Raw genomic sequence first — 27,431 nt, 5'->3', positions numbered from 1 at the left:
TTATTCCTTTAGAGATTTAAATTCCCTTGGAAACTTTCTTCTATTTTTAATTTTATTGTTGAGATTGAGTACAATTTATGTGTTCATCTACCTTAGATCAAATGAGAGATTTAAAATAACTATTATGTAAAACCACTATTAATCTAGAAGGGTTTTTTTTATTCTTAAATTAATTTTGCTGTTCGGTTGCTGACATTATTTTCTCCCCTCATTTCAGGTCAGTTTGAAATCGAAAAAAGTTGTGAGTTACTTTTTCAGATGGCAGAGTCTGTTGATTATGATTATGATGTCCAAGATACCACTCTAGATGGCTTGCTAATACTGCCATGTTATGGATCTATGACAACAGGTAATTCCTCGCTAGAACAGAAAATTTGATTTTTAAAACTTTTCATTGAGTAATAACATGTATACAGAACAGTGTGCAGATCTTAGGTGTTTAGGTCAGTGAATTTCACAAAGTGAACTCACCTTTGTAACCAACACCCAGATCAAGAAACAGAGCATTAGGAGAACCAGTCAGCATCCTTTGAGATAAGTGATTTTTTTTTCTTGAAATCTTTTCACATTCACTTTTTCAAGACCTTGGACATCTATTCTATCCCCCTTACTATTGTTAAGAGTGGCTTATGTCTTCTCCCAGCAGAACAAAAATATTGTTGGTAATTTTTTGAAATTAAGGCTATAATTCCTTGATAGTAGTACCATAAGTCAAATCTGATTTGCCACTGCCACGGAATTTCTAGAAATTTTATATATCCAGATATATCTGAAACAAACCAGTGGATTGTTTTCTTTTTATGTAGCTACACACATTAGTCTACTTTTCAAGTACGATGTTCTTTTTTAAGTTCAAAGAGCAAATGCAAACTCTTATCATTCTATTTGTTCATAATAAATGTTGTTGAATGAGGTTTAGAATTTGTTTTATAGAACTATTTTATTATGGAATTTGACTTGTAAAAGCAAAGGGAAGTTAACCTGCAGTCTCCTATTTGAAGTTTGATTGGGATTAGCATTTAATGTAATGCAAAAAGCATTTAAATGTCTTTATATTTTACGTGTAGTTTTGTTTTTGTTGAGTAGGTGGTTCTTATCCTTATATTACGAAAAAAGTTCAGGAATACATGTGTTGGTAAATAACCATAGACCATGTGCTATTTTGGAAATCCCTTTTGTGATGATATTGGGCCCTTGCTCTCAACATTGAGATCTATTTTAGATTTTTACATCTTCAAGGGAATTTGTAGGGTCATTATTAGATATTTAATGTTCTCATTGTTTTTTTTGAGATTTTATCTACTAACTTTTATAATTTACTTTATAACTGATAAGATAATTCAAAACCTGTTGCAGTTGCTTTGTTAACTATTAACAATATATATATTTTTTCTTTTTCTATATAAAGTAAATAATTTCTTTCTTTCCATCTTACTGCCATATTGAAAATAATGTTCTCTGTCTGCCGCTTCTTGATTATCTTCCTGAAATTCAGTTTTTGTACTATTAAACGTTGCTAGTGACCTTCTATTCCTCAAATACCATGGCTTTTTTCTATTTGTATTTTGATTTTGTGTTAATATAAGTCTCCTTAAATGCTGTTGTTTAGGATAATTATTTTGGTTCTCCTGACCACTATTTCTATAAGGCTGCTGTCTTCCCACCCTCCCTGGCCTTTGTTCCCTTCTGAATGTGACTGTTCCCTAAGGTTTCATCCTTAGCTTGCTGTTTTCTTAGAATTATCTGTTTTTGGAGAGCTTGGCTCCTGGGATTCACCTGTCACTTTGTGATGACTCCTGAAAGCTGTCTCTAGTTCAGTCTCCTGCACTCTAGACCTGCTGGGTCTCACAGGGCTTTCTGGTCTGTGCATCCTAGATCATACAGTCCAAACAAGTGGCAACTCCTACAGGTTTTCTTTTACCTTTATCTTGTCCAGATCATTCATTTTTCTTTTTTTTTTCCTCATTGTCATCATTAGAATTGGGATCCTCAGTTTGCTTTCCTGAGCTGTTAACATATCCTGCTAACTTGTTTTCCCTGATATAATTTACCATCCTACCTGCCATGATAAACATAATCTTCCAAAAGCACAGCTCTGATTGTGTCAGTCTCCTGTTGGGTACCTTCAGCCATTTCCTATCGCCAACTGAATTATAATGCGAACTTAATAACTTGGTATTCATTATCCTTCCAGTATGACTTCAACCAGCTTTCAGCCCTAATTCCCAGTGTATGTGATTTTCTTTGTTGGTGTATATGCGTAAATGGTAAAGATGCGGGATTGGGTGTGAGTAGAGCCATTATTAAAGGGTTTTGTTTGTTTATTTTAGTTTCCCTTCCGGTTCCAAGGACACTGTAGGTGAGCTACTGGTGATCCATTATGATCATAACAATATTTATTGTAGCAGTTTATAACAGTGCAAAGAGGCATTCGGATGGAGCTGATGAGGTACTAAGTAATGGGTGAGGTGGAGTTGGATGAAGTAGGGAGAGGGTGGCAGGTTCCTGGGATCTAAGGCTTTCTTTCTAAGCCTGCTAAATACAATATAGCACTTATTTTCTTTATTATTGCTACTTTGGGTTGTGGGGAGAGACACATAACATTATCATGTTATTTCCTTTATTTCCTATTAGCTTCAGGAACAGAAAACTTGCACTTGGGAGTGAGGAGAGGGAAGAAGAGTTTCCTGCTTATAGCCTGGAGTGAGGGGGTACAAATGGACCTAGGTTTAGTGAATAAGTAAAAATTATGAGGTGGATATTTTATATTTGCTCTTATTTCTGGGCTAGCCATGAGGGTGGCTGACTGTTTTAAAGGGACATCTTAAAATACCTCCCTACTTGACATCAAAAATTTTCATCTGTCAAATGTGAAGAGGTGCTGTGGTATCCCTTCTACTACCAGGGTCATATTACCCTGCTCCCTGGGCTGAACTCCCCCAAGCCCCACCCTTTGCAATGTTCACTCAAGCTCAAAACGTAAGAGAGATTTTTGATTCCTTTTCTTCCCACAACATTTTTCTGACTCTGTGTTTGCTCTTTCCTGAACTTGTACTCCTCCTTTCCCTTTTATTCTCCCCTTTCACTGGTTAAAATATGCTATTTTGTTTCACAAGTGCAACCAACTCCATAAAAACCTTTCCTGATTTCCCTCCTCACAGCTGGTTTTTATCTCTTCTTCATTTGAACCTCATTGTGCTTTACCGTATCTCTTGTGGCGCTTAACACATTTATCTTGTGTTACGATTGTCTCACCCCCTCTATGAGATTGTGAACTTCCTGAGGACAAGTACTAAACGTTGAAAAAGTCCTGACTAAGTATTTGTTAAATTGAGTTCCAGATTTTTTACTTTCTGCTGGATTCTATTAATGTCTTACACCAAACACTATGTCTGAACCTTTTTCTTGTTTCTTTCAAACCTTTTCCCTCTTCTGACTTCCCCCTTTTTGTTTAGGTCTTATACTCCTTCAGGTTGGTCATGCATTTAGGGAAAGCTGAACCCTCACAAAAATTTATGAACTGAAATATACCTGTTACTTCATCAGTGACAGTTATTTGCATGGCATTAGACACTTTTAGCACTGATGTAATTATCTAATTCAGTGCTTCTTAGCCTTTTGTGGAGGGTGGGGATCTCAGATTTTTATTTTTAAGTAATGAAAGCCTGGCTGTTTTTCTAGAAAAGTGCACATATACCCATATATCTATATTTGCATAATCAGATTTTTTTATTTTACAGATAGAGGCTAAGTGATGTTCCTGAGGTCACATGGTGAATCTACATTTGATAACTGGTTGTTTATTCAGTAGTGGAGGATCTAACAGTACATGTGTTTCCAGAATAGATGAAGAAAGGAGAGGAGCTTTACCTTGGATTAGTGTACAACATTGTAAAAGGGGAAAACCTACTCATTTGGATTATTGCATAAATCCAAAAATAGTTTTGTTTTCTTTCTTCTGCTTGCAAACCAAAGATATTACTTCAATATAGCAAGTACCAAGTGTCTAAGATAGTTTTCTTAAATGTTAAGATTAAAGATGTGGGGGAATAAGGCTAGTGAGTTTCACATAAAAACTTTTAGTCTATGTGGAGTCTCCCCAAATGGGAAAAATTTTCTTTTGTCTTAAAAAGAAATATATACTTTTTAAAAACAATAAAATCAGCAAAGAAAAATAAACTTACTCAGATGCCACCAACATGATTAAGTGATAATAACTATTAATATTTTGAGGCATATTGTTTTGACCTTTTTATTTATACATTTAGATATATTTTATTGTTTAGTGTTTTTTTTAACAAAAATGAATTTATTTTACATATGCTCCTTCATTTTTCTTTTTTGCCCTTTGTAGTTTTAAAAGTATAGAAAAGTACAAAAAAAATCCATTTTCCACTATGCAGAACTAATAGTTGGTGTCTCTCTTTTAAGAAAAATTACTCAATTAAGGGAAAGTAATACAGTTTCATTATAAAGAATTCAAGCAGTGTACAGTTTTGCAAAGGTAAAAGTAAAGAAATCACCTCAAACTCCATCCAGAAATAACCATCTTTAACATTAGAAAAAACATTATTCAGATCTGTGTGTGTGTGTGTGTGTATGTGTGTACATATAGAAGGATAAGTGAGTAGTTAGATAGGGTGACAGAAATACTTTTTTTAAGAATGAGATTATAGTATTAGCTGCTTTTTTAAAAAGTATTTAATTTTACTTGAATTTACTTGAAGGAATTGTTAACTTCAAGAATATCTTTACCACATGAGATAATATTTTACAAGAGTGCTTTAAAGTTTAAAAGGATGAAAAATATTAAGCTGAAGTTAATATCTTCTTTTTAGACTATATTTGATTGGAGATCTTATCTGTTGCCTGATTTGAAAGATGAGCACTTAAGTACTGATATTCTTCTATATCCTCCCGTTCTGATTTTTGTTAGTTATTTCTACATTGTTCAGTTGTATTCAGTATTTACTATCAATCCTTTTACCATGGTTTTTCCATTCCTAAGTTACTTTCAGTTAATTTTAGATTGGCTAGATTTTAACCTTTTTTTTTTTTAATAGAAGAGCTCTTGGGTGTTATTTTTTTTTGTAGTTCTTTTGTTTAAGAATGTCTGGCTTTTGCCTTTATACTTGAGCTACATCTTGGCTGGGTTTTATGTTCTTGGGTCACACTTTCTTTTCCTTAGAACTTGGTAGACGTTGTCCAGTTGTCTTCTGGCATTGAATGTTGCTGCGGAGAAGTCTGAGGCCAACCTGATTTTTTTTCCCCTCCTTGTAAGTGATTTGCTTTTTCTGTCTGATTGCCTGAAATTTTCTATTTTTATCCTTAAAGTTCAATAGTTTTTAATTAGAATATTTTTTGGTGTTGAGTGTTTTATAGTAAAATTTTCCTGGAATTTTATGTGCTCTTTTTAAAAATCAACTTTATTGAGGTATAATTTACGTACAATAAACTGTGCCCGCTTTAAGTATATAGTTCAGTGAGTTTTGACAATGTACATACCTGTGTAACTACCACCACAAACAAGATAAATTATTCTTAGTTGCTCTTTTGATCTGCAAATTCAATTCTTTATTTCAAGGAAATTCTCTTGGGTTATATCTTTGTATATAACTCTTGTCTATTTATTGGTTTCCTACTTCAGGGATACCAATTATTCTTATGTTGGATTGCATGTCTTCCATATTTTTTAGCTTCCTTCTAGTTACTTTATCTTTTCACCTGCAGTTACTGATTATCTCAAGCCTTTTCTCTATGTCAGAAGTTTGATTTTCATCTGTATTAGTGAGAATTCTCAAGATATTTTTGACTTACCCAAAAATGACTTCGGGGGGTGGGGGTAGAGTTTGAGCTGAGCAGTGTTGTACCTCTTTTATTCTGTTCCAGAATCATCTTTTTCCCCCTTTGATTGACAATTTCTGTTTATAGCTTTATGTTCCTTTTATACACATATTCTCTCTCTCTCTCTCTCTCGCACACACACACACACACACATACACACACACACACACTTTCTCTCTCAAACACGTTTCTGCTTTGGGATCAATTTGGAACAAGAAATTCTATGAGGACGTTTCAGTTGGCCTTAACATATAATATGTCACATACATGTATCTTAGTAACATTACTCCATTAAGAGCGTTAAGTGGTCTCTCTCAGTATCCTTATTTCTTGGTAGATTTTGGAACATCTTTCTACCTCTTTGCCAATCCCCCCCCACCATTAATTTATACTCTAGTACCTTATTAGGTGCATGGAGGTAATCAGGAGAATTGCTACATCTTAATGAAAATATTCAGTTTCCCTTTTTCTTTGTGGAAAGTGAGAATGTGCTTTAGGATATATGTATTTAACTTTTCCCCAAACCTTTATAAACAAACATAAAATTGGCATGTGTTTATACTTGTGGAATATGGTGAAAGTATGTGGGTAAAATGTAAATGTGAAACAAACGTGAGTCTTGTCAAAACAGCAGTTTCAGGACTTTTTTTTTTTTTTTTTTTTTTGCGGTACACGGGCCTCTCACTGTTGTGGCCTCTCCCGTTGTGGAGCACAGGCTCCGGGCGTACAGGCTCAACGGCCATGGCTCACGGGCCCAGCCACTCCGCGGCATGTGGGATCTTCCCGGACCGGGGCACGAACCCGCGTCCCCTGCATCAGCAGGCGGACTCTCAACCACTGCGCCACCAGGGAAGCCCCAGGACTTTTTAATTGACTGTAGTGAACAAAATGATAAACTGAAATTTTGCCTGAACTGAAGACTAAAATTAGGTACTTTTAGACATGGGTTAATTGAAAAACAGTTACTCATAAATATGCTCAGACTAGACATTTCTAATTTATTTAAAATTTTAGGGTAATATGGAATTTCAAAGGTAGAAGGATCTCAATTTATTGTTTATATCATGCATTTTTAAATTGATCAATTCATTGAACTTTACTGAGCACTTTCTATGGTCCAGCCATTGTAGGTACTGGGCATATGTACCTACAATGACAATGTACATACCTGTGTAACTACCACCACAAACAATAAAAGAAAGTCCTTATTCTTACAGAGCTACACTGTAGTAGAATAGATAGACAATAAATAATAAATAAATGTGTAAACATATAACTTGAACTGCAAAATAGTATATGAGTCCTTTGAACCGTCTGAGCTACCTAAATCTAAGAAACACCTAAAAAATAATTTTTATCACTTATGTGTAAGCTGCCTTTCTAGCACTTTTTTACTTGTGAAATAATTTCAGAATGATTTTTAGAAAAATAGTAGCAGTACTTGACTTGGTTTTAAACTTGGCTGTCTATATGTAAATCCTGGGCAAGCTGCTTGACCTCTCTGGGCTTTAGTGTTCTCATCTATAAAATGAGATAGTTGGCCTAGTAACGTAATTTTAAAACTGTGATTGTCTGTGCCACTCCTTTTCCCCTTCATAATAGTTCAACTTTGTTCTGTTTTATATATTGCGGATACATGGACCTTTTTAAGATTTTCTTTGGAAACAGGTTTTGTACTTTATTTAAAAACAGGTTTGGTTAAGATTTTCTTGGCTGCTGAAAAGAAAACAACTTGAGGTTGTTCAGGTAGAAAGAGTGAATTTTCTGAACAAATTTCCAAATATCTTGTGGAAATTGCAGCCAGGCATTTAAATTTTTTCTCTTTTTAAAGGACATATATGGGGCTTCCCTGGTGGCGCGGTGGTGGAGAGTCTGCCTGCCGATGCAGGGGACATGGGTTCGTGCCCCAGTCTGGGAAGATCCCACATGCCGTGGAGCGGCTGGGCCCGTGAGCCATGGCCGCTGAGCCTGCGTGTCCGGAGCCTGTGCTCCGCAACGGGAGAGGCCACAACAGTGAGAGGCCCGCGTACCACAAAAAAAAAAAAAAAAGGACATATATGTACTTACTGTTCTAACATATAACATAAAATAGTAAACACATATAAAATAAAGAGTTTAAAAGGATGTTATGAGAAATATAAATAGACATGCTAATGATTTCTTTTTATACCCCAATCGATTGACTTATGTACTCTCTGGAATTATTACTCCTCATTTTTGGATGTCATTGAAATAGACGATCTACCCAAATCCCTTGCTTGACCTCTCTAGCTTAAGTGATCTTTTCCTTCATCCCACCATGGCCACCCCTTCAAAAATTTAACGTTGTAGACTTTGTCATTATCTTCATTTCTGATCTCAGTTTTAAACCTCTTTCTGATGATTACTTCCTGTCTCTGCCAGCTCACTCTCTGTTCCTAATTCAACAGTTTTCAGATTGCATTGAGATCTGTCTTATCACTTATCTCCTTTTGCCTATGCTGTAATCATTTCCTTGCAAACATTAACTCTCTTGTCCTGTTCTCTGCTTAACCTGGCAGGAGGGCAAGTCTGGTCAAACCCACCTTTCTGCTTATTTTACACTCAGGCCTGAGAATTGCCAGCAACCCAGAAATACTCTCTTGTGAACTCTCATGGATGATTCATTTTTTATTCTCTTTAGACTAGCTTTCCTCCATGTACACTAGTCCCTTCCCTATGGTTCACAAGTTAATTCTTTCTCTTTGCAAGAAACTGGCTTAATCAAATTGAGCATCTCTTGGACCTTATTCCAAATTCACAGGAGAATGAGACTGGCCCAGTTGAAGGGAGATGTTTATCCTTGGTGCCACAAACTGGCCAGAGGAGCAAGGTACCATATGTAAGCATCGCTGCTGAGGCCCACCCTTCAGAACGTGTGGATAGTGGGAATAAGGGTGGTGTTACTTGTTTAGAGATGGAGTGATGAATTGGCCAGACACCTGAAAAAGTAAAAAACCGCCTTAGCCAATCAGTGTTTAAAGCACAGAGAGGTTCTTAATCTGTTGTCCGTGGATAGATGTCAGAGTCCTGAACACCCTGTTATTATTTGAAAATTTTTTTGTGTATGTACCTATGTGACTTTTAATGGAGACAAGGCCCACAGTTTTTAAATAGTCTCTAAGGGAGCTATGACCTATATAAAGGACTCTGCTGTAGGGTTTATTTTAGCAATAATCATCTATGATTCCATGGATCTAGAGATCTTAATAGTGAAAGATGAGGAAAAATAGTTTTTGCTATTATATTTTGAATTCAAGATAATTAAAGAGGTGAAGAAAACAACTTTTAATGAAAAGAAATGAGTTTTTCAAAACTTGAGTTTGACAAATGCATGTTGTAAATTAGTATTTTGTCTTTACATATATTTTAGATCAACAGAGAAGAATATTTTTGCCACCTCCACCTGGAATTAGAAAATGCGTCATATCCACCAATATTTCTGCAACATCTTTGACAATAGATGGAATCAGGTATAACTTTAAAAATCCTTTTAAAGCTGAGGAAGCCACTTAGCTAATCATAAAGCATTAAGTTTGTGTCTCTGTGCCCTCCACTAATTCCCTTCTCACTTTTTTAACTTGTAATCACCTATCATTTTTTGTAATTATTGATTGCTCTGAATAGGAAATGGAGTAGGAGGTGCACATAGTATTTCTGTTCACACTTTTTTTTTTTTTTTTTGGCGGTACGTGGGCCTGTCACTGTTGTGGCCTCTCCCGTTGCGGAGCACAGGCTCCGGATGCGCAGGCTCAACGGCCATGGCTCACGGGCCCAGCCGCTCCATGGCATGTGGGATCTTCCCAGACCGGGGCACGAACCTGTGTCCCCCTGCATCAGCAGGCAGACTCTCAACCACTGCGTCACCAGGGAAGCCTGTTCACACTTTTTAAATACTGGTACTTGGTAACATGTAGCTTTCTCTTCCCAAATTTAAGATTATGTGTGATGTTTCATTAAATGGGTTTCTTTAAATGGGAAGCCAAACTTGTTTTTTCTGTATTACATTACCAGCAGGTACCTAAGATGATCTGATATTCCCTTCTTACCTGTCAGCTCCACTTCACATAGTAAGCTTTGTATATCCAAGTGTTTATCTCGAAGTACTGTTGCTTGCTTTTCACCCTTTTGTGAAATGGACTTTATTTTTCAATGTAATTAGTGATGCCATCAAATTTTGGAGTAAATTTTGTAGAGAAACACTTATCAGTCTAAGTCTAGACTCATAGCTAATATGAAGTTCTTTCAGACTGTTGAACCACATTCCTTCTGGATATTTATCTTTTACCCAATATATTTTATGTCCTTAACTAAGTCTGTCTCTGCCACAGGAAGGCTGGACCAGACCCAGAGATCCTATATGTTTCTTTTGGGTAAAGTGATCATCCAGATCTAAGAAGAAGTTTAATTTCCTCTGCTTTTCTCTTTACTTTAAAAATAATGGTTTCAATAAGGGCTTAGGCAAGCAGCTCTCTTGAGTAAATTAAGCTCTGCCATTTTCTGTTTCCAGCAAAGGCAAAAGTCATTAAATAGTGTGTTTCAGAATGTTCCCTAAGTGAATGATAGACTTAATACTGTTCCTAACTTAGTTTTTTACCTGACTTATTCTCCGTTAAGTTGGCTTAAAGTGGTGTAGTTAAAGGCTAACTGGAATTAGATTCTGAACTTGTTAGAATGGTTTAGAGCTGATTTTCAAGTTTGTTTTTTTAATGGGAGAACATAAAATTAACATTGAAAAGTGAATAATTAAGTACTGTTTATTACATACATAATGTTGTGCAACAACCACCTTTATCTAGTTCTAAAACATTTCATCACCCCCAAATAAACACTTGTACACTTTAAGGGGTTGCTCCCCATTTGCGCCTCCACCCCAGCCCCTGGCAACCACCCCTTTCTGTTTCTATGGATATCCTATTCTGGATATCTCATATAAATGGAATCATACAATATGTTACCTTTTGTGCCTGGTTTCTTCCACTCAGCATGTTTTTGAGGTTCATCCATGTTGTAGCATGTATCAGTACTTCATTCCTTTCTATGGCTGAATAATATTCTGTTGTATGTGTATACCATAATTTGTTCATCCTTTCGTCCCTTAATGGTTAATGGACATTTAGGCTGTTTCTACCTTTTGGCTCTTATAGTCCTCTTACAGTGCTACTATGAACATATGTCTACAAGTATTTGTTGAGTACTTGTTTTCAGTTCTTCTGGGTGTATGCCTAGGAATGGAACTTCTGGGTCATATGGTAATTCCATGTTTAATGTTTTGACAACCCTCCAAACCATTTTCCACATTGGCTGAACCATTTTACATTCCCAGTAGCAGTGTATGGGGTTTCCAATTTCTTGACTTTCAAGTTTTACACTTAACTTAAAAGTTGTTGCATAGTTGTTAGTTTGGTAGAAAAGGAGTACCCAAAGTGGTTAAAAATGAACAAGTCTTTCCTTATTTTCTAGAAACTTACCTTTTTTTCATTATACTTAGATACGTGGTAGATGGTGGCTTTGTGAAGCAGTTAAACCACAATCCCAGATTAGGATTGGACATCCTAGAGGTGGTTCCAATTTCAAAGTAAGTCTCTGTGTTAAGCCTTTTTGTTCAAAGAACAGTTGATTAGATAATTTCTGATTGGTTTGGGGAAGGAAGTGAATTACTTAGAAAAATCACAGAACATTTTGGGGACTTTGTTTTTTGTTTGTTTGTTTTTTTCTTCTAAAGGAGTGAGGCCTTACAGCGAAGTGGCCGAGCTGGCAGGACTTCCTCAGGAAAATGCTTTCGCATCTATAGTAAAGATTTTTGGAACCAGTGTATGCCTGACCATGTGATCCCTGAGATTAAGAGAACTAGTTTGACATCTGTAGTTCTGACCTTAAAGTGCCTTGCCATACACGATGTAATAAGGTATGTAGACAACTTGAAAAAAAGAAAAATTTGTTAGGGAGTCAGGTTATTCCTCAGAAATTTTTTTGAAGTATTTGACTCATATGTCCCTACATTTCAAGGTTCAGCTAAACCCAAATAAAGGGCTTCTTTGCATTGCTTTACTGGGATTTGATCCCTTGCTCGTATTTTAACCTTGGCTTAATGGAGTTTTCATGCTGATGTTTATTTGGATAATTTAATGACCACTGTTTATCTGTAATGAAAGGTGTACAATGACCCTAATGCCACTCAGAAAGTGTTGTTGAGTTTGTATGGCCAGCATGGTACCAAGTACGATGAGAGACAGAATATATACTCCTTAGTAGGTTTTTGCTTTCACTAAGCTTAAATTATAATGGGGAAACGAGGTTCGACACGAAGCAAAAAATAGAACAACTGTTAAATTAGTTAAATGTTAAAGAATATAATTAGTATAGGACAGAATATTGTAGGAGCTTGAAATTTCACATTATGAAATTTATGGTAGAAGAAATAATGAAAGAAAGTATTATCTTGGTTTTAATTTTGGTCTTAATTGGAAATGTTAAAGTGTGAGGAACCTTGGGAGAAGGTGACCATGCATTTTTTAAATGCATAATAAAAAGGGAAGTAATTACTAGGTGCATCCAAATATGTATTGTATACTCTTAGAAAGCCATCTAAGATTTTTTTTTTATCGTTATTATCATAAGACTAGAAGTTTTCTTCTTCTTTTTTTAATATTTATTTATTTTGGCTGCGCCGGGTCTTTGTTGTGGCATGTTCAGTTGCGGCACGCGGGATATTTTTTTAGTTGCAGCATGTGGGATTCTTAGTTGCGGCATGTGGACTCTTAGTTGCAGCATGCATGCAGGAACTAGTTCCCCAACCAGGGATTGAACCCAGGCCCCCTGCATTGGGAGTGTGGCATCTTACCTACTGGACCACCAGGGAAGTCCCGAGACTAGAGATTTTCTAGATGAGAATATAAATCCTAGAAAGAGGAAAGCAAATATGTAAAATTCTAACTGATATCATAAATGATACTAATGAGAAAGAAAAGCCATTTAAAGAAATCTAAATGGCCAAACAGATGAACCCATATTTAAAAATAATATTTATAAAGGCTAACAGAGCAGCATATAATCAAGAATAAATATATATTAGGAAAATAGGAACAATAATTACTCAATATCATCTGCACTGAGTTATTTTTTCATCTTAAGTTTTAAGACTTAGAATGTAATGAAAGTTCTTAAAATGCTAGAGACCAGAAAAAAAAAAGACTTCTCTCCCCCACCCCCCCTTTTTTCTCCCAGTTTTATTGAGATATAATTGATATACAGCACTGTATAAGTTTAAGGAGTACAGCATAATGACTTATATACATCATGAAATGATTACCCCAATAAGTGTAGTGAACATCATCTCATACAGATAAAATATTAAAGAAATAGAAAAAAATTTTTTCCTCATGATGAGAATTCTTAGGATTTACTCTCATAACAGCTTTCGTATATAACATACAGCATTGATAATTATATTTATCATGTTGTGTCTCCCTGCTCTTTTTGAGATGTGTGCAGAATATGGGCAGGTACAACCAGAATTTGGGATAGGTGGTATAGTATTTGTAGGTGACAGAGAGAAAATGGAACTTTTCAGTTATTATTTTGCCTCCCCTTTCTCCTCCGTTAGGAATGATTTTAAAACTGAAAAGATAAGAGCAAGTCTAGATAAGAAGGAATTAATGACCAATATCGATTAGGAAGTAATGAGAGAAAACCTAATGACCATAAATGAGTTTGTATTGTGGCTTTAGACATTATTTCCATGGTACCAGAAGAACTTGCAGATACAATGTCAGAGGTATCGTGGGTCGTCTCTGAGAAATTATGCAGAACAGGTTACCAGAAAATTGTGAGAAACTCAAAAATCAATTTTCCATTTAAGAAAAAGGCAGGTTATAGAAACAACTGCCCAGTAAGCTTGACATTGATTCTTAGCAAATTCTAGCGTAGTTTATTGGAAAATGGTTTAAGAGAATATAATATATATATTTTTTAATATTTATTTATTTATTTGGCTGTGTTGGGTCTTCATTGCAGCATGTGGGATCTTTCCTTGCAATGTGCAGGCTTCTCTCTAGTCGTGGAGCGGGCTCTAGAGCGTGTGAGCTCTGTAGTTCGCAGCACGTGGGCTCTAGTTGAGGTGTGCAAGCTCAGTAGTTGTGGTGCACAGGCTTAGTTGCCCCACGGCATGTGGGATCTTAGTTCCCCGAGCAGGGGTCGAACCCATGTCCCTTGCATTGGAAGGCGGATTCTCTACCACTGGACCACCAGGGAAGTCCCTAAGAGAATACAATGTTGATTTGTAATCATCAGTGTGAATCACAATGGTTCACAAAGAATATGTTATCATAAACCATTTTCTTTTCGGTTTGAAGGCAGGACCATCCACTTAATGGATGCACCACAAGGATTTATTGATGGATAACCTAATGTCTCTTGTTTTCAACACAATATTTAACAAGGTTACACTGACGTATTTGTGAATAAGATGTGGCAGTACTGCTGAATTAGGGTATATTTGCCAAATAGCCGAATCCAGAAAGTACTGATTAATTGCTCTCCAAGCCTTGATGAAGGCTTTACTGGTAGTATGCTGAATTTCACTCTTTCCTGATAAGCAGTTTTAATGAAAAGATTCAATAAAGATATTGAAGTCATGATTACCAGATTTTTGGAAAATATCTTTTTTTTTTTTTTTTTTTTTCTTTTTGCGGTATGCGGGCCTCTCACTGTTGTGGCCTCTCCCGTTGCGGAGCACAGGCTCTGGATGCGCAGGCCCAGCGGCCATGGCTCACGGGCCCAGCCGCTCCGCGGCATATGGGATCCTCCTGGACCGGGGCACGAACCCGCGTCCCCTGCATCGGCAGGAGGACTCTCAACCACTGCGCCACCAGGGAGGCCCCTGGAAAATATCTTCATTTCTAATGGGTAGATGATTAAAACCAAGATTTAGAATGGTCTCAATAGGCCAGAACCTTGGGCAAAAATCAACAAGGTAAAAGTCTGAAGGGGTACATCTTAAATCTTATGTTTTGGTTGCACATTAAAGACATTCAGTGTGGAAAAGTTCTGAAATTATCAGATCACCACAAACTTAATATGAGCTTGCAATTATTATTCTGTTTAAAGAACAATTAAAAAATTCCACTAGCATAAACTTTGGTTATATTAATAAACCACAGTGTCCAGGTGATTGGGAATTATAGCATTCCTGTTCTGTGTTGGTCACTGTACATTTGGAGTTCAGTTTTGCATGTCATCGAGTTTTATTAGGAGTTTGACGAACTAGATTGTTTCTAAAAAATGCTAAATATGTTTGGTGGGTCTCTTAGAAACCAAATAATACAAGGAGAGTTTGACAGAATTGGTAATTGGTATAATCAAGGGAGAGAAATAATTGTAGTTTTTACAAATCTAAAATGACTCTTATCTAGAAGAGGAAGCTGACTAGTCTGGTATTGCTCTAGGATAGGGGTCGCAAAATATGGTCTAGGCTCACTGACTGTTTTTGTAAATAAAATTTTATTGGAACACAGCCATGCCCATTCATTAATGTATGGCTGCTTTTGCTTCAGCAGCAGAGTTGAGTAATTGTGACAGAGACCATATGGCCTGTAAAACCTAAAATATTTACTATCTGGCCTTCTTTAGAAAGTGCTTGCCAACTCTTGCTCTAGCAGATACCAGGACTTGTTGGTACAAGTTGTAGGAAAGCTGACGGTAGAACAGTCTACCAGATTTTTGTTTATTTGTTTTTAAATAGAGTTGTCAATCCTCGAATTGACTTTTGTGTAAGGTATTAGACCTTTTGTCCTCTGTTGGACCTTTTTCAAGGTGAGAAATTGGAGTAGATAATTTAGCATTTCAAAACTAATGGTGGAAAAAAAATGCAGTGCAGAATAATATTAAGTGATTATTGTTCCTGGGGTGGGGGGATATATATTGACACTTGGTTATATGCCACTCTGCTGTCCTTTGTGAATATTATTTTTTCCATATTTAAAGAAATATTTATTTTCAAGTGTGAAATAGATCCATGTTCTAGAGGCATCTCAGTAGTCATACTGTCCTTTGTGAATATTGTTAATTGTCTTATGTTTATAAATGATATTGTGGTATGTAAGAGAATGTCCTTATTTTCAGGGGGTGCACTCTGAAATATTTTGGGGGTAAATTGGCATTACATTTGCAACCTGTTTGAAGGTAGTTCAGGAGAAAATAAGTACATACACATCCATACATACAATAAAGCAAATTGGTTAAATTAATTTAAGTATTTATCATTTCATTAAAAAGCCATTTTGAGGTACTATTAAATAATTTCTAATTTTTAGCCACTTTCAGTTAATTTTCCTTCAGTGTTTTATAAAATTGTAATAAAAATTACAGACTACAGAACAGAGTAGAGTTGATATTGGCTATGAAGAATGAGGAAAGGTTAAGATAAGTAGAGAGGAATGGTGAGAGTGTTCTGGCTAAGGGGGAATCAAAAAGAAGGGCTTCTTGAATTAAATGGAAGAGTGTGATTCAGAAAAAAATTTCCTCCTTTGCTGAATGCTGATCACAGTCATAGAATGCTTTGAAAAAAAAAAGAGAGGAAAGACTTGAAAAACAGAAGTAAAACCTTTTAAATGAATTTTCAAATCTGTATAAGATCTTGCCATGTTCAAGGAATGGAATCTCATTTTACGTCTCATTTAAACACACAGGTTTCCCTATTTGGATCCACCTAACGAGAGACTTATCTTGGAGGCTCTTAAACAACTCTACCAGTGTGATGCTATTGACAGGTAAAACACAAACAAAAAACAAAAAAAACCCCCAACCACAATAGATGTTAATCTCTTTTTAAAATAGGGTTCTTTTTTGTGTGTGTGTGTGTGGTACGTGGGCCTCTCACCGTTGTGGCCTCTCCTGTTTCGGAGCACGGGCTCCGGATGTGCAGGCTCAGTGGCCATGGCTCACGGGCCTAGCCACTCCACGGCATGTGGGATCTTCCTGGACCGGGGCACGAACCCGTGTCCCCTGCATCGGCAGGTGGACTCTCAACCACTGCGCCACCAGGGAAGCCCTGGGTTCTTTTTTTAAAAATTATTTATTTTTTATTTATTTATGTTTGGCTGCATTGGGTCTTTGTTGCTGCACACAGGCTTTCTCTAGTTGTGGCGGGGGGGGGGCTATTGTGGTGCAAGGACCCCTCATTGCAGTGGCTTCTCCTGTTGCAGAGCACGGGCTCTAGGCACGTGGGCTTCATTAGTTGTGGCATGCGGGCTCAGTAGTTGTAGCACGCGGGCTCAGTAGTTGTGGCTCGTGGGCTCTAGAGTGAAGGCTCAGTAGTTGTGGCACACAGGCTCAGCTGCTCCGTGGCATGTGGGATCCTCCCAGACCAGGGCTTGAACCCGTGTCCCCTGCACTGGCAGGTGGATTCCCAACCACTGCGCCACCAGGGAAGCCCTAAAATAGGGTTCTTAACACTTTCCTTTATCATTAGTAAGTGATTTGTTTGAATTGAATGGATTGTTTTCCCTGAAATTAAAATTTGTCCTCAGTCTTTCGTCACCACAATTCTGAAATTGTACCATAAAACTGTTTTTGTTTAGTATTGGTATTATTTAACAAGTAATTTCTTTCTTTTTTTTTTTTTGTACCTTTTGACTGCTTTCATCCAATTTCCCCTCCCTTCTCACCTACTTCTGGTAACTGCAAATCTGATCTCTTTTTCTATAAGTTTGTGTGTTTGTTTGCTTTTGACGTATAATTGACCTACAACACTATGTTTTTCCCTAACAAGTAATTTCTGAGTACCACTTCAGTGCCAGGCATTATGCTGGGTACATCAAAATGATGAGACCCAGAGTCCTTGTTCTCATGATTGTGTGATGGGAAAAGATTTGGTAATTATCATTGTCTCATTTCTTTAAGGACATTTTCCATGCTTCTGTAGCATTGTGTGTCTTTTATTATACTACTTTATTCTGCCTCATTGTTTAGTTTTTTGGATATATAGGCCCTTGAGAGCAAGGAATTTATCATCTTTATATTTCTCTTATCAATGAACACAGTGTATCATATTTCTTATCTTGAATTGAATTTCTGGAGGTAATTTAGGGTAATCTAAATTGTATCTGACTTATTCTGAATGATAAACATTTCATTTGTACTCTCCCAAGGTAGAAAGACTTAAAAACTTTTTCTTTCCATTAAGGAGTGGCCATGTGACCAGATTGGGTTTGTCTATGGTAGAATTTCCTCTCCCTCCACATCTGACATGTGCAGTAATAAAGGCTGCTTCTCTGGACTGTGAAGACCTATTACTTCCAATAGCAGCAATGTTGTCTGTGGAAAATGTCTTCATTAGACCTGGTAAGAACTTTATTGATGAATTTTCTTTTCTATTTAATAGATTTTATTTTTTAGAGCAGTTTTAGCTTTCTAGAAAAGTTGAGGGAAAGTACAAACAGAGTTTTCCCTATTATTAACATCTTTCATTAGTGTGGTACCTTCATTACAATTAATGAGCCAATATTGATACATTATTATTAACTAAGGGATCACTGTTTGTATTGTAAATTCTGTGGGTTTTGACAAGTCTGTAATGACACATACTCACCATCAGAATATTGTGCAGAATAGTTTCACTGCCCTAAGCATTTCCCATGTTCCACTTAGTCATTCCTACATCCCTTCCCCCAAACCCTTAGCAACCACTGATCTTTTTACTGTCTTCATAGTTGTGCCTTTTCCAGAATGCCATATAATTGGAATCATACAATATGTAGCCTTTTCAGATTGACTTCCTTAACTTAGCAATGTGCTTTTACGGTTCCTCCATGTCCTTTTTTTTTTTTTTTTTTTTGGAGTATGGTTGCTTTACAACGTTGTGTTAGCATCCACTGCACAACAAAATGAATCAGCCATACACATACAGATATCCCCTCCATTTTGGACTTCCCTCCCATTTAGGTTACCACAGTGCATTAGGTAGAGTTCCCTGTGCTATATAGTATGTTCCCATCAGTTGTCTATTTTATACATAGTATTGAAAATGTATGTGTCAATCCCAGTCTCACAATTCCTCCCACCCCACCCCTTTCCCCTTTGGTATCCATACATTTGTTCTCTACGTCTGTCTCTATTTCTGCTTTGCAAATAAGATCATCTATACCATTTTTCTAGATTCCACATATATGTGTTATTATATGATATTTGCTTTTCTCTCTCTGACTTACTTCACTCTGTATGACACTCTCTAGGTCCATCCACATCTCTACAAATGACCCAATTTCATTCCTTTTTATGGCTCAGTAATATTCCATTGTATTCATGTACCATCCTCCATGTCTTTCTGTGGCATGATAGCTCATTTCTTTTTATTGCTGAATAAAATTCCATTGTGTGCAATTTGTTTATCCGTTCACATATTGAAGGACATCTTAGTTGCTTTCAAGTCTTGGCAGTTATGGATAAAGCTGCTCTAAACATTAGTGTGCAGGTTTTTGTGTGAACATCGATTGTCAACTCGTTGCCAAACTGTATAATAAGAATATGTTTAGATTTGTGAGAAACTGCCGAACTGTCTTCCAAAGTGTCTGCACAATTTTGCATTCCCACCAGCAATGAGCCTGGATTCCTGTTGCTCCACATCCTCAACAGCTTTCGGTGTTGACAGTGTTTTGGGTTTTGGCTGTTCTCATAGGTGTGTAGTGGTATTTCATTGTTGTTTTAATTTGCACATCCCTGATAACATATGATATTAACTGTCTTTTCATGTGCTCATTTGCCATTTGTGTATCTCCTTTGGTGAGATGTCTGTTCCAGCCTTTTTTAATCAGGTTATTTGTTTTCTTATTGTTGAGTTTTAAGAGTTCATTGCATGTTTTGTATAACAGTTCTTTATCAGAAATGTCTTTTGCAAATATTTTTTCCCAGTCTGTGACTTGTTTTCTCATTCTCTTATTCTCTTGACGTCTTTCACAGAGCAAAAGTTTTTAATTTTAATGAAGTCCAACTTATCAATTATTTCTTTGATGGGTCATGCCTTTGTGTTATATCTGAAAAGTCATCACCATACCCAAGTTCATCTAGATTTTCTCCTATGTCATCTTGTAGGAGTTGATGTCCTTTTGTTCCAGCCCCATTTATTCAGAAGACTCCTTTCTCCATTGTAATTCCTTTGCTCCTTTGTCAGAGTTAATTTGGCTGAATTTGTGTGGGTCTCTTTCTGGGCCTTGTATTCTGTTCCATTGATCTGTTTTCCTATTCTTCTGTCAATACCACACTGTCTTGATTATTGAAGCTTTATAATAACTCTTGAACCTGGATAGAACCATTTATCCAGCTTTTCTCTTTCCCTTCAATATTGTTTTGACTATTCTGAGTCTTTTCCCTTTCTATATAAACTTTACAACCAGTTTGTTGATATCCACAAAATAACTTTCTGAGACTTTAATTGAGATTATATATTTTTAAATAATATTTTAAAAATATTTATTTTATTTATTATTATTTATTTTTGGCTGCATTGGGCCTTTGTTGCTACGCATGGGCTTTCTCTAGTTGTGGCGAGCGGGGGCTACTCCTTGTTGTGGTGCGCGGGCTTCTCATTGCGGTTGCTTCTCTTGTTATGGAGCACAGGCTCTAGGCACGCGGGCTTCAGTAGTTTTGGCACGAGGGCTCAGTAGTTGTGGCTCACGGGCTCTAGAGCGCAGGCTCAGAGTTGTGGCACACAGGCTTAGTTGTTCTGCGGCATGTGGGATCTTCCTGGTCCAGGGCTCGAACCTGTGTCCCCTGCATTGGCAGGCGGATTCTTAACCACTGCGCCACCAGGGAAGCCCCTAATTGAGATTATATTGAATCTATAGATCAAATGGGAAAGAAGTGACATGTTGACAGTTATTGTCTTCCTGTCCATGTACAAGGAATATCTGTTTATTTAGATCTCCAGTAATTCACTGAACATTTTTTTGATTACCATATAAGTAGCCCTAGGAAACATGAAACTGAAGAGAAACAATTTTTTTCATTTTGTTATTCTTTAACTTAGTTTTTTGAAATAGGGAGTGTATAACGTTCCTGGCTGAAAGTTAATTTCCTTTCACTGGTAAAGGAAGATAGTATGGTGAACCTTTGCCCTGTTATAATACATTAGTAATATATTAACCTTTTTTTTTTCTACAATCAAAAATAAATGGTAGGTCAGCCCTTGTACACTTAGAGAATTGTTTTGAAGTTTCTATGCCTTTAGCCTTCTGCTTCTTTCCTTTCTTAGTGTGTCAGTACAGGATACAACTTGGTTCATCACACGTGAGCTTTGCTTTCTTCTAGTGCGGGGGTTGGGGGGGTGGTCACAATTTTTTTTTTTCCAAAGAGCTTCTGAGTAGATAGTATATCGTACCTGCAACCAAGACTAACAATAGTGTGCTATCTCACTGGCTAAATCCCTTTATGACTGTGGGTGTTGGGTCCAGATTGGTTTATTATTGTGATGGTTATAATGGAGGATATGTTTTTCTATAAAAACACTCTGTAGTTTAATTAGTGTGCTACCTATCCCAAATAGATTGCAGTGTAGTTTTTTTTTTTTGTTTTTTTTTTTTTTTTTTTTTTTTGCGGTACACGGGCCTCTCATTGTTGTGGCCTCTCCCGTTGCGGAGCACAGGCTCCGGACACGCAGGCTCAGCGGCCATGGCTCACGGGCCCAGCTGCTCCGCGGCACATGGGATCCTCCCGGACCGGGGCGCGAACCCGCGTCCCCTGCATTGGCAGGCGGACTCTCAACCACTGCGCCACCAGGGGAGCCCCTGCAGTGTAGTTTTTAAGTGTCAGAATTTTGATTCTAGTAGTACCCTAATTGCAGGGTTGTTTTTTGTTTCTAGTATAATACTATATGCAGTAAATACGGTTGGCTGGCTTTCATTAGGTAGTATCAAAGCTAAAAATACTCTTTTTAAAAACTATTGCAGAGTATTGAAATGGGGGTCAGGAGATCAGGATTCTAACCTGACTTACTGCTACCTAATTATCTGACTGTTGGACTAGTTTTTCTGGACTTCATTTGTAAAACCAGGGAGCTAGATTAAGGTGATCCAACTCTAACAGTCTTGTAATGCCAGAAAAAAGGAAATGTTTTTCCTTGTTGGAATATTGAAATAGATAAAACTAGTCTGGTGTTACATTTTTTTGTGTGTGTGGAGGTGGGGTATAACATTTTACTGTAATACAATTTCAAACTTACAGAAATGTTGAAAGAGTAGTAAAAGAATTTTTAAAAAAACTTTTATCTAGTTTCAGCAGTTTTTAACATTCTCCTGCATTTGCTTTATTATTCTCTCTGTGCATGAATACATATACATATTTATTTATTTTTATTTTTATTTTTTTGGCTGCGTTGCTGTGTGTGGGCTTTCTCTAGTTGTTGTGAGCGGGGGTTACTCTTTGTTGAGGTGCGCGGGCTTCTCATTGCTGTGGCTCCTCTTGTTGTGGAGCACGGGCTTTGGCGTGTGGGCTATAGTAGTTGCAGCACGCAGGCTCAGTAGTTGCGGCACATGCACCCTAGGGCGCACAGGCTTCAGTAGTTGTGGCCCGCGGGCTCTAGAGCGCAGGCTCAGTAGTTGTGGTGCATGGGCCTAGCTGCTCCGAGGCATGTGGGATCTTCCTGGACCAGGGATTGAACCCACGTTCCCCTCACTGGCAGGCAGACTCTTAACCACTGCACCACCAGGGAAGTCCCTACATATATGTATTTATAAATATGCATTTTATTTCTTTTTCTGAATCATTTGAGAGTAAATTGGAAACATTGTGCTCCCTTACCACAAAACATTTACATGTATGTTTATCAAGAACATGGGCAATCTCTTATTTAACCATAGTACATTTATCAAAATTAGGAAAGTTAACTGATACAGTGCTGTTAATCTAGTCCAGAGTCCATATTCACATTGTCCATTGTCCCTAGAGTACACAAAAGTAGTTTCAGAATTGCTAAGCTATACCACTGTGAAAGGCAGTCCTGTATAAGTAGAGTTCAGTATTTGCTTATAGTTGTGTTTTTTTTTTTTTTGAGGCAAAAGTTACATGTAGTAAAAAGTATAAATCCTAAGTGTATAATTCAGTGAATTTTGTGAAATACATTTACCAATGTACCCTACACTCCTGTCAAGATATAGAACAGTTTTATCACTCCAGAAAATTCTCTCAGTGCCCCTTCTCAGATTCCATCCTACCTCCTCCCAGCAAGCCACTTTTCTGACTTTTTTCAGGTTAGTTTTGCCCCTTCTGAAACTTCACATAAGTAGAATTACACAGTATGTGCTTTTTTGTGTTTGGCTTCTTTTGGTCAACATATTGTATGTGAGATTCATCCATGTTCTTGTATGTATCAGTGCTTTGTTCTTTTTATTGTTGAGTAGTATCCTGTTGTATACTACAATTAGTTTATCCATTATCCTATTGATGAACATTTGAATTGTTTCTTGTTTGGCGCCATTTATAAATACAGCTATTTTGAAAATTCTTGTGCAAGTCTTTTATAGATATATTTTTTAAATTTTCTGAGGTAAATACCTTGGAGAAAAATAGCTGCATTACCGAGTTTAACTCTAAGAAATTGCCAAATCTTTTCCCACAGTGGCTCTACCATTTAAAAATCACATCAGCAGTGTTTGAGAGTGCAGCTTGCACTACGTGTCTTCCTCAACATTTGGTGTTGCCAATCACTTTCATTTTATATATTCTGTTATATATTAGTCATACCTCTTTGTGGTTTTAATTTGCATTTTCATGATGACTAATAATTTTGAGCACTTTTTCGTGTGAGTATTGATCATTTATCTGTCTTTGTGAGGTATCTATTACAGTCTTCTGCCCATGTTTTAAATTAAAAAAATATATATATATTGAATCTGGTAGTTCTTTATTCTAGGTACAAGTTATTTGTTAGGTATGAGTTGTGCATATTTTCTTCCCAGCCTGTGGCTTTTCTGTTTGCTTTTTTCACAGTGTCTTTTGATGAGAGAGGTTTTGAATTTTGAAGAAGTTTTAGTATATCAATTTTTGTGTGTGTGTAGTTATTGCTTTCTACGTGGTAAGAAATGTTTTCCTGCCCCAAGATAGTAAAAATATGCTTCTTTCTTGTATCTCTACTGATACTTCGATCTAGAAGCTTTACAGTTTCTAGCCATTAAGTTTAGGACAGTAATCCATCTGAAATTAAGCTTTGTATATGGTGTGAGGTAGGGGTCTAGATTACTTTTTTTCCTGTGAATATCCACTTGTTCCAGCACATTTGTTGAAAAGATTTACTTTCCCCCATTGAATTGCTTTGGCACCTTTGTTAAAAATCTGTGGAAAGTAGGGGGACTTACCTGGTGGTCCAGTGGTTAAGACTCCATACTTCCACTGCAGGGGGCACGGGTTCTATCCCTGGTCGGGGAACTAAGATCCCACATGCTGCGCAGTGTGGCACGGCCAAAAAAAAGAAGTTAAAAAAAAATCTGTGGAAAGTATATGTGTAATAGTCTACTTCTGGACTTTATTTTATTCCATAGATCTATTTGTCTATCCTTATGTCAGTGCCAACTTTGTATTGATTACATAGCTTATGATAAATTTTGAAATCAGCCAGGAAAAGAAGCAGAATATTTATTTTTTCAGTATTGTTTTGATTATTCTATATTCTTTGTATTTCCATATAAATTTTAAAATCAGCATATTAGTTTCTTAAAAATAAGCCTGCTAAGAATTTTGATAGAGATTGTATTGAAACCTTTGCTGGCTTTTTGCCATTTCTTAACATATCTTTGCTCTATTGTTGTCATATATATTATATTTACATACATTATAAACCCCACAATACAGTATTGTAATTTTTCCTTTAAACCTTCATACGTCTTTGAAAGAAGTTAAGAGAAGAAAAGAAAAATTAAGTCTTTTCCATAGCTAGAAGTTAAAGTCCAGGTGTTAGTTTTTAAACTCTTATTTAGAACCCTCTATCTGTGGGTGGACTGTTGACTCAGTTTTTTAGCCTTTCAGGTTGTTCAGGTCTTAACTTTTGATTATGTGTTCTTTTTTTTTTTTTAAATCCTTGAGGTGGTTTTTGGTATCTTGAAAGCCTTTATTTGGGATCTACACTTTAGCAATTCCAGGAAAAGGGAGACTTTCCTTTGCTAGCCTAATATTTGGACTTAGATATCTATGGACATAAGTCAGTCTAATTCTTTAGAATATTGAGGTAATAGCCAATAGGAATATGTCTTGTATTCTGTGCTTTGATTTGATGGGAAATTTTTGAGTAAGTCTTGCCTTTGTGAAGCATGTGATGTCAGTGATGTTAATGGATATGAAGCATGAATTACCCTGAAAGCCCTCAGGTGACACATAGATTTATCAGTGTTTCTAAATGCCATACAATGAAAACATAACTGTAAAGCAATGGCCTTGTCTATTGTCTTGTCAGATTTAAGATTAAGTTTATTTTCCTTAGATACTGACCTAGGCCCTTTTTTAAAAAAGTAGGTAATACATGTGTTGCTATTGTCAAATATATTATATTTCCATGTTATAGGCCCAACAATACAATTTTATAGATAATGTTTCATGCAATTTCTTTTAAATACATAAGGGAATAGAAGAAATAACCAATAATAATATAATCATACTCTTTTAAAAAATTACCTACATTTTAACTTTTACCAGTGCTCTTTTTTAGTGTCATTCAGATTACCATCTTGTGTCACTTCCTTCCAGTCTGAATAACTTCTTTTATTATTAATTGTAAGGCAGGTATGCTAGCAATGAATTCTTTCAGGTTTTGTTATCCAGGAATGCCTTTATTTTGCTTTCATTTTGAAAGATAGTTTTGCTGGATATAGGATTCTTAGTTAATGGTGGTTTTCTTTCAGCATTATATCATCCCATAGTCTTTTGGCCTCCATCATTTCTATTGAAATCGACTTTTAATTTTATTGAAGTTCTTTTGTGCACAAGTAAATTTTCTCTTGCTCCCTTCAGTATTTTGGCTATTATATGTCTGTGGATCACTTTGCTTTTATCCTACTTGGAGTTCATTAAGCTTCTTGAATGTATACATAAATATTTTCCGTCAAATTTTGGAATTTCTCAGCCATTATTTTCTCAAATTTTTTTCTGCCCCTTTCTCTCTCCTCTTCTTCTGGCACTCCCATTATGCATATGTTGGTGTGCTTAATGATGTCCCATATTTCTCTGAGACTCTTTGGATTGCCTGATCTCTCTTGATCTATATTTTGCTGATTCTTTCTCCTGTGAGTCCAAGTCTACTGTCAAGCCCCACTTAGTGAAGTTTTCATTTTGCTTATTGTACATTTCCACTTCAGCAGTCAGCCACTGATTGGTTGGAGGTTGTTCCTAACCCCCTTAAGCCACTGGTGTTTGCACCCTTTACTATTGGATTTATGTTGTGTGGCTTGAAGACTATTTTCACAGTTCAGGGAGTTTATGAGTTTGTCCTGTGTTCAGCCAAAGACCAGAGTCTTAGATGTTCCCTCTCCTTTTGCTTCTTGGGCATCTGCACAGTCTTCCAGAGCATCAGGACAAACTGTGGTTTTTGCAGGTTTCTCTGATATTTCTGTTAAATGTTTGGCTGGTTTCATTTATTACAAACCCATAGGTAACATCATACTCAGTGGGAAAAGCTAAAACCTTTCCTCTAAAACAGGAACAAAACAAGGATGTGCACTCTAGCCACATCTGTTCAACATAGTATTGGAAGTCTGAGCCACAACAGTCAGACAAGGAAAAGAAATAAAAGGCATCCAAATTGGAAGGGAAGAAGTAAAACTGTCACTATTTGCAGATGACATGATACTGTACATAGAAAACCCTAAAGTCTGCATCAAAAAATTATTAGAATTAATAGATGAATTCAGTAAAGTTGCAGGATACAAAATTAATATTCAGAAATCTGTTGATTTTCTATACACTAATAGTGAACGATCAGAAATAGAAAGCAAGAAACTAATTTATTTTAAATTACATCAAAAAGAATAAAATACCTAGGAATAAACTTAACCAAAGAAGTGAAAGACCTATACTGTTAAGACTATAAATCATTGATGAAGGAAATTGAAGATGGTACAAAGAAATGGAATGGTATCTCATGTTCCTGGGTTGGAAGACTTAATATTTTTAAAATGTCCACACTACTCAAAGCAATCTATGGATTTAATGCAATCCCTTTCAAGATACCTGTGAAATTTTTCACAGAACTAGGACAAATAATCCTAAAATTCGTATGGAACCACCTAAGACCTTGAATTGCCAAAGCAATCTTGAGAAAAAAGAACAAAGCTGGAGATGTCATACTCATTGACTTCAGACTGTACTACAAAGCTACAGTAATCAAAACATCATGATACTGGCTCAGAAACAGACATATAGATCAACAGAACAGAATAGAGAGCCCAAAGATAAACCCATGCACTTATGGTCCATTAATCTACCACAAAGGAGTCAAGAATATACAATGGAGAAAAGACAGTCTCTTCAATAAATGGTGTTGGGAAAACTAGACAGCTATATACATGTAGAATGCATGAAAAAGAATGTATAAA

General features: G+C 36.5%; 1 protein-coding gene across 3 annotated transcripts in view; it reads left to right on the top strand.

Moving 5' to 3' along the window:
• The window catches only part of DHX40 (DEAH-box helicase 40), a 52,218-nt gene that overhangs the window by 5,998 nt on the left and 18,789 nt on the right, over positions 1–27,431 (top strand). For all 3 annotated transcript variants that reach the window (XM_082604366.1, XM_082604367.1, XM_082604365.1), the window contains 6 exons: positions 218–349; positions 9,236–9,335; positions 11,354–11,440; positions 11,588–11,770; positions 16,551–16,631; positions 18,047–18,204. In XM_082604366.1, the coding sequence (XP_082460492.1) occupies positions 218–349; positions 9,236–9,335; positions 11,354–11,440; positions 11,588–11,770; positions 16,551–16,631; positions 18,047–18,204 (741 nt within the window). The remainder of the gene's footprint in view (positions 1–217; positions 350–9,235; positions 9,336–11,353; positions 11,441–11,587; positions 11,771–16,550; positions 16,632–18,046; positions 18,205–27,431) is intronic.

This window comes from Mesoplodon mirus (genome assembly GCF_964341445.2).
Source record: "Mesoplodon mirus genome assembly, chromosome: 18".
NCBI lineage: Eukaryota > Metazoa > Chordata > Mammalia > Artiodactyla > Ziphiidae > Mesoplodon > Mesoplodon mirus.
Note: the sequence above shows the minus strand (reverse complement) of the source record. Positions and strands in the feature narration are given on the sequence as shown.